This window comes from Populus euphratica, unplaced genomic scaffold (assembly GCF_000495115.2).
Source record: "Populus euphratica unplaced genomic scaffold, PopEup_1.0 scaffold875.1, whole genome shotgun sequence".
Lineage (NCBI taxonomy): Eukaryota > Viridiplantae > Streptophyta > Magnoliopsida > Malpighiales > Salicaceae > Populus > Populus euphratica.
The window spans coordinates 22704-31110 of record NW_011500733.1 but is presented as its reverse complement, the minus strand read 5'-3'; the positions used below and the strand labels follow the sequence as shown (position 1 = coordinate 31110).

The 8407-nt window shown below is 30.4% G+C and overlaps 1 protein-coding gene across 1 annotated transcript; it reads right to left on the bottom strand.

Annotated features, from left to right (window-relative positions):
- Positions 1-314: 314 nt before the first annotated feature.
- On the bottom strand, positions 315-5008 carry LOC105116186 (PHD finger protein Alfin1-like). The gene is made up of 5 exons (XM_011013406.1): positions 4692-5008; positions 4518-4550; positions 2528-2756; positions 941-1070; positions 315-845 (listed from the first exon to the last, which is right to left on the bottom strand). Exons 1-5 carry the CDS (start codon positions 4786-4788, stop codon positions 570-572), a joined length of 765 nt encoding a protein of 254 aa, XP_011011708.1. The 5' UTR covers positions 4789-5008; the 3' UTR covers positions 315-569.
- Positions 5009-8407: the final 3399 nt, after the last annotated feature.

Here is an 8407-nt window from a genome sequence, read left to right as displayed (position 1 = left end):
TTTATCTCATGGAACAACAATAACACATAAAACTAGCATCTGACAAAAATTCTTTGTAATTCAGAATGTTGAGCTACTAGTGCTCCCTTCATGCTCCCGAGGGTGAATCGCTTGGCTCCCTTACTCGACCCAGCTGCATTTGTTCCCATACTTTGGAGCTCCTCGCTTCAAATCCCCTTTTGTTGGAAATTTTTTTCAAAAAGGAAAAAAAGAAAAAAGAAAAAAGAAAAAGAAAAGATTTCCACCCGTCGACCTGAAGGAGGGGGAGGGGAGTCACTAGGGAGGAAATCGTGGAGAGAAAAATTGCATCCACGCAAACCAAAAAAATGCAGCAACATATAAATAGAATAGCTATAGTTGCCACCGGCTATTCAGAAACACAATTCCCAAGAAAGATTTGACACAAGGAACCATGAGTAGCCAAACTTAAAAATCCAATCTGCAGTCATTCGAATTCATTGACTAAAGTAGGCAACTGGCTCTGATCAACTTTAAAACGTTAAAGAAAAAGTTCTACCCCTTGTCTGCTTTGTTTAAGTGATGTCCATCTTCGACTTCAGCATCTAACTTTAAACCCTAGCCCTCTTGCCACTGCAACTTGGGCACTTGTACTGCTTGATATGCTCAGCTTTGGCAGGTGTAATCTTGACGCATTTCCCATGGAACCATTTCTCGCAAATATCACAGCAAATCCAGAATTCATCAGTGCCATAGCTTTCACCACATGCTCCGCAAGTAGCACCCTGTTCGTCATCTTCTTCTTCCTCTTCCCCACTCTCATAGTCTTCCTTGGGTGGTGCAGATACCTTTACTGCCTTAGTCTGGGACTCAGGTTGCCGGGATTGCTTAAAGGCCACATTCAAACAGTAAAAGAAATTGTAAACAGAACAGCACTGAGAAAGGAGTATCTGATAGAAGAATGCAACTCATAACTTCTTACCATCTTCCCGCTTGATTTGCTTTTGCCACTGTTGTTGTGAGTGGCAGATTGGTCCTTAGGTTGCTTAACATTTCCGGACACAACCTCGAATATTGTGGGGAGCTCATTTATCATCTGGAAAAGCCTCTTCCTGTCAAATCAAAGTTCAATTACAATTAGAATGACATTCTTTTATTTATTTATTGCCTCTCAAGTTGCTCATTACAGAAGGGGGATTGTTTCATGGATTGACATGGGGATATGTTCAACATGAAATAGTAATGGCTCTTGCGCCGGGAAATTAATAAGTGCAGGGTGAAGCCTTCCTTACAGTGATAGGAAATGTTCAACTCTATTATATGGAAAAAAAAAAAAAAAAACAAAATAAATATGAAAAGAATTAAAAGCAGCAAGAATAGGGTAAAATATGAACAGAAGAAACACAAAATAACAAGAAAGAGATCAAAAGAAAAATAAGAGGAAAAGGAGTTCAATTGAAGGATTGGGAGTCTAAATGACAATATTTTTAAGACTGAGATGTAAAACTTTATCACTAGAAATATATGAAGAGTCGTTAGATCTTTCAGATCCCCGGCAAAAGATTTCATTACCTTGTTTTCCGTGTGTAGTTCATGCCCAAACCAAGCAAATTCCATCTGATTTTAAAGACAAGAAAATTCTAGAAAAGAAGAGAAGCTATTGCACAATCTCTTATTCCAGCAGAATAACTGATACAAGGTAAATGGAGTGAATGCCCAGTAGATAATTTCTTGATTACTGGTTTAAATCATATAAATAGTTTCTTGATCGCTAGTTTGATGATTGCACAAACACTTAACCCCCACATCCAATCATCATGTTCAACTAGCTAGAAAGAAAGAAAGCTCGCACTTCCATCTCAAAGTGTGCTAAGATTTCATCAGCTCCCTTTTCTAATAAAAGCACTTCTTAAGAGAAAGGAAGCACCAGAGTGATTTGAGCCCATGGAAACAAATAAACTACAAATAGAAGGAAAATGATTCCATTCCAAAATATTAATAATATTTTACTTCTTCTAGATACAAGTATGCAAATCAGTAATGGTATGTTTATCCTTCAAGTCTCTAAAATTATCATTAGGCTAGTATAAATAGGGGTCTTGAAAGTACTGTAATCCAAGTCCATGGGACTTCCTCTCATTTGAGAGCAACATAATATAAGAATGAGAGATGTGTTCAACCATGCTTTCCTCCTCTTCCCAGCTTTTTCTAACACTAGATATTTCCTGGGTTCATGTCAACCGCCAACTATGTATGTGGGCATAACTGGATGATAGATCACAAGCAAAGTGAAAGCTAAATTAAAATCCAAAAACAAGTCAATCCAAAGCAAAATGTGCAGATAAGACACAAGCATCATGCAAGATACTAGGCAGTTTACTCAGTTGATAGGAAGATCAAAACCAGAAACCTGCCAGAAGAGTTTATGCCCAGGTGAAATTATACATTTCAGGGAAAATACAATGACATGGTTTGCACTTGTAAATTTTAAATCTAAACTTGGCAAGATCAGCAGTAAACTAAAACAGTAACTTACGGCCATATTGCCAAAAAGAAAATTAGACCATACCTTTCATTCTTCCCAAACCCAAAACGTGCACCAAAATAAAATGCAACAGCAAGCAACCATGAATCGCTGTGAACTGCAACAAGGGATAACCAGTCTTTCTCTTGCATCCCATCCCTAGCAAAATTTATACCTAGTGCAGGCTCAGGAAGCTCAGGAGGCACCTCCTCCACAGGCAGATTAACTTCCCATGTTTCATTTGGGAGTCCATATAGGCACAAGTTCTCCTTATCTGCAAACTCATATTTGATATATCATCAGAAAGCTGAAATATTCAAACTTGTAAGAAATTTCATGCTAGCTGATAACTCATGCAAATGTTTAAGCAACTGTAAGATTGAACAATCATTTGGCAGTAACAATAACTGTGCAAAATAGATTATATCTAGCTATGAACTTAATGTAACTGATCTCAAATTCAAAATCATGAATAAAGCAATTATCATGCCAACTCTGTGACTCAAAAGGGATGATAGTTAAGAATACGATTTTTTTTTCCAAGTGCTATAGGAACATAAATGTCCAGGAATTAGATGCACCATAAATGTCCAGGAATTAGATGCATTTTAGGATGAGAATTTATGTCACTTTCTAATGAGAAAGCGCTAAAAGCAAGCATATATACCATGAGAACCAGTATCAATATCCCCAAAAACCCCTACCCAGCTATAAATGCAGAAATGATCTTGAAACTAAGGTAAGACACAAATAAGCATTTATTCATTCAAAATAAATATAATCAATCACAGAGATTTCTAAAAGCATATAGATAATAGGTGGACTAGGTACACACTATAATTCCTGCAAAACCATTGACCTCCAACCTTCTTTTAAAGTTCAGGTTAGAGATATCTTCCCCAATCTGACTAAAAAGAATCAAATAAATATAAATAAAATGCAATAAGATTGCTACTTGAAAAGCATTTCATTACACAAAGCACACACAGAAGAAGCTGTAAATTATAATAGTTGAAATTCCTGCAACTTAAGATAAGCAGAACATTGCATCAATAAAAAAAGATATGGCTTAATTCTTTCTTTTGAGACAATGATACAAACAAACACTTTCTTGCCCAGAACTTTCCATACTAAAGATGATATATATATATATATATATATATATATATATATATATATATATAGACAAACATGAGCACACACATGCACATGCTATGATAATTATTTCCAGGGTCTATACGCATAGCTTCTTTAATTCAGTCCAAAAGCAGAGCAAGCTAAAGCCTGAGAACAATCACCCATGCACATGGATGTCTTAAATTCCCAAATGGTAAGTTTTCTCAAAAAGGTGAAATAATGAAATAGCACATTGCTCACTGTGATTTTAAACTGAATTGTAAAGCTCTGCAATCTGTATTTAAGGTGATTGTTGCAAATATAGTAAACATAACATGATCAATAATTAATTTGTCTAAGAAAGTAGTCCCATGTCGGGCTTGCAGCAGTATGAGTGAACAACAGATGTCAATTAGCAGAAACTATTGAACTAAAGGAAGTCATGGGCCACTTTAAAACACTAGAGAATGGGGATTATATCAGATTACGCAGACATAAGCAGTGAAGTTTGCAGTCACAGCATGCATCAGCTGATCTGATTTTGAGATTTCTACACATGAAACACTCATTTGCGAATAAGAAGCAACTAGGAAGATAGACTGGAAAAAATCACTGAAAAATACAACAACTGTATTGTGTTAAAATCAAAACCATAGTAAGCACAATTAACAAAGTACTTTCACTTCTCACAAAATCACTCAGCGGTTAGTGGGGTATTAAGGCAGTGAAAACATAGCTTAACAACACAGCAACAGCAATAAAGAGACAAAGGTTATGACATCCTCAACTCAAACATACCCAAATTCAAAAAATGAAAAATTGATACTCTAAACCATCAAAAACACCTTCAAATAACAAAATTCACGTAAAACATTCATAACTTTAAAATAAAGAAAATTAAAAAGAGAGAGAAACCCACCAGGGTCACACTGCTGGTAAAACTTCTCAACATCTGCAGAAAACAAACAAACAAACCCTAGAGTGAATTAAAAAAAGAAACAAACAAACCAAACCCACTAAGCAAATATAGAGATAAAGCATAAAAAAGAAGCTAAATTAGTTCAAAAAGAACAATTTAAATTAGAAGCATAACCGGTAGTGAGAGCCTTGATTAAACCAGAGCGTCTTCCTTTAAAATCACTAAAAACTTCCTCAACAGTTCGCGGTATTGGGTGCGGTATTGCCTCCATTCACAATCTCTATCTCTCTACAAAATTAGATAATGATAATAATGCAGTTTATTGGGTCTTGTTGAAGGAAGGAAGGAATTAATTAGGGTTTTCGGGTGCTGGTTAATGGGAATTTTGCTTGTTCCTCCTACTCCTAGGGTTCTCTGCTCTCTTGTTTTCGTTTCCCTGTCTTAATTTTTTCCGATTTAATTTGTGGGCGCAGATAGACGGACTCTTTTTTCATTTTAGCGTGTGTGTGTATATATATATAAATAGTCCGTATACAAGTTATTTTGATACTTATTTCATATAAAAAAAAAAAGAGGTTAAAATATAATAACTAAAAAATTAAAAATAAAATATAAATTAAAAAATTTAATTATATAAAATAAGATATTTATCTAAATATTTTTATTTAATTTATTTATTTAAATCAATAAAAAACCTGTGAATGAAAAATTAAAAATAAATTAAATAAATTTACATCCTAAAACATTACGCAAGACCAAAATATAAAAAATTAAATTAAAAAAAATAAATATTCTTTATTTTAAAAATAAAATTCATTTGAGTGTGTATATATATAATTATTTATTTATTTATTGATGAATTAGAATAATATATTGGGAATCACACACAAATAATTAAAAAAATATATATTAAAAAAATATAAATCCTGTAACCTAGATCATGAGATTAGAATAAACTAATAAAAAAGAAATTGAAAATAATTATAAAATTAATATTAAAAAAACTAATGCAGAACTATAAGATTGTACAAAATTAAATTCTCAACAAATCAAATGTCAAAAGATAAATCCAGAAAAAAATAATAAAAAATAATTTAAAAAATAAAAGTAAATACAAAAAAATAATTAAAGAGAAAAAAATTAATTAGCATCCAAAATAACAATGGAAGGTTAGGTTTGACAATAGAGTAATGTTGAATGCAATGTCTAAATGACGCAAACATCACCAACTAGTTAGGATGAGCCTAGCATGAACCAATAATTTTAATTAAAATTAAAAAAATCAATGTAAAAATATCAAAATACCTTTTACGACATTAATAATTACCCAAAAAACCTATGTGAAAGTAAAAAAAAAAAAAAAACCTTTAAATGTCATATAAACCAAGTTTGATATGTTAATTAGGGTTTACTTGGCTCATTTTTTTATTGAATTTTATTTTTTATTTTGTTATTTATTATTGAGTTGATTGAGTATTGAGTTTAATAATAATAATAAAAAAAAGCTATTTGCTTTTTTTAGAGTCATCAAAGTCTCATGACTTAAATAATAGATTTGGAGTTCATCAGAGTTCATGACTTAAATAATAGATTTGGAGTTCATTAGAGTTAATATAATATATTATCATTTTAATATTTAAAAAATATATTAAATATATTATCATTTTAATATTTAAAAAATATATTGTCTTACTCATATTAACAATAACTAAATATTATTTTAAATATAAAATAAATTTGATCTAATTCACAATATAACGTAGACATCAATCTAGTTTTCAAACTAGTTTGCATGATAACCAAACTAAATTTATTTTTTTCAAATGATTGAAAAAATACATCCCATTATTAGTATATTACATGGAAAAAATAATTCTCCTTGAAAAAGGATTGAATTACTTTTTATTACAAAATATATTTATTTTTTATATTATCAATCTAAACTTTCTATAAGGTTATTATAGTTTTATGATCTAGATCACCAGTTAGGCCATTTAACTTAGGTTTTTTTGTTTTTAGTTGAGAATTTTTTAATTTTATCCTTCAATATTAAGTTGATTGAGAATGAAACTTCATAATTTATTTTAGTTTGATTTTTATAAAGTTATCTCAGTCTCATGACTTGAGGTATAAGTTTCGTTGGTTGACTCATATGTTTTTTGTGCTATTTTAAATTTTTTTTTTAAATTTTCATCCTTCAATATTAGATTGATTGAGAATTGAGCTTCATAATTTTTTTTTTAATTTGCTTTCTACAAGGTTATTCTAATATCATGAATCAAGTTTTACAGGTTAATCAAAGTTCACTTGACTCATTTGTTTTGTTGAATTTTATTTTTAATTTTGTCCTTCATTATTAAGTTAATTGAGTATAATGTTTAATAAAAAAAATTATTTGCTTTATTTAGAATTATCAAAATTTCATGACTTATATAATAGATTTGGAGTTCATCAGAGTTGATTTAATATGTTGTCTTTTAATATTTAAAGAATATATTGTCTGATTATATATGTGTGTGTGTGTGTGTGTGTGTGTCTTTTCTAAGGTTAGATTCGTATTTTTACTATAAATGAAGAATTGAAAAACCAAAAAAGTGATGCCCCATAGCCCAATATTTTTTTAATCCTAGAGGTAAAAAAATATTTTTAATGTGAAAAATATAGAAAAGACTTAGATACCTCCAAACAATATTTTAATGACCAATGAACCAGAGAAAAAAACCAAAGCACCCCCACAACCAAAGTCACCATTTTTTTTGCACTTAAGGCTAAAAATAGTAATTTCACTATAGCACTCTATGACACGACTAAAAAATTGATATTTTCTTTCAAGTGTAGGAGTGTCGAACTAATAAATAACTCGCCAAGACTAGAATCGAACCATAAGAAGGTTAATTGTATAAATAACAACAACAATAATAATAAGTTAAAAAGGACTTTCAGATGTAAGAATAATATAAAGATTAAACAATAAAAACAAATATCAAGGTTAGAGGATCCATTAACGGTATTTCAAATAAGTGTAATATAAACTCTTGTTATTACTCAACTAGAAACTACACAAAAAAAAATTCCAATCAGATTATAAATGGTTAACATGATTACATTAGTTATCTTATTCAAATAATGCTAATACTTGTAAATGTTGTCAGGTATTCATGATTATAACTTATGTTAACAACAAATTAAATTCCTTTCATAACACAAGTATCAGTTATACCATACGGTGGGGCTATGAAAGTACCAAGTATTTGTTATACCAAGTATTATATAACATAAATCTAGATTAATCATTTAACAAGCAAAGTATTAAGAGTGAATAAGATAACAAATATAAAACATGTTAGTAACAAACATTAAAGTTCATGTTGAGTTTACACTATATTTATTCTTACACAATTAGTATAACCTTTTCATCTTGAAATAATAAACTTAACCAAACATAATGAAAGAAGACAAACTTAAATAAACAAAATAAGAACATAAATAAGATAAAAATTAACTAAGTAAAGAAAAGAAAATAAGAATCATAAATAAGAGATTAATATAAGTAAAATTTAAGTATTATAATAAAGAGAGAGCAATAAAAAAAATTGAGTCATTTGGACTTCTAGAATTCAAGATATGGGTTGAACACTAAATAGTGTCTGGGCTGCAGGACATATGTCTTAGCATTCCATCTAAATCCAAGTTTTACAACTCCATATATGACCCGATAACTGAATAGAGTTTCAGTTTTGACTGAACCGACATCTCTTTTCTAAGCTTCACCCTCTCTTTGTTTTCTCAATTTCAGTAGTTGAACTCATCAATCAATCATTTAATTTATGTGATAGGTCTGCATTTAAGATGAACATTTATCATAAATTAAAGGTATCTTATAGCATCAG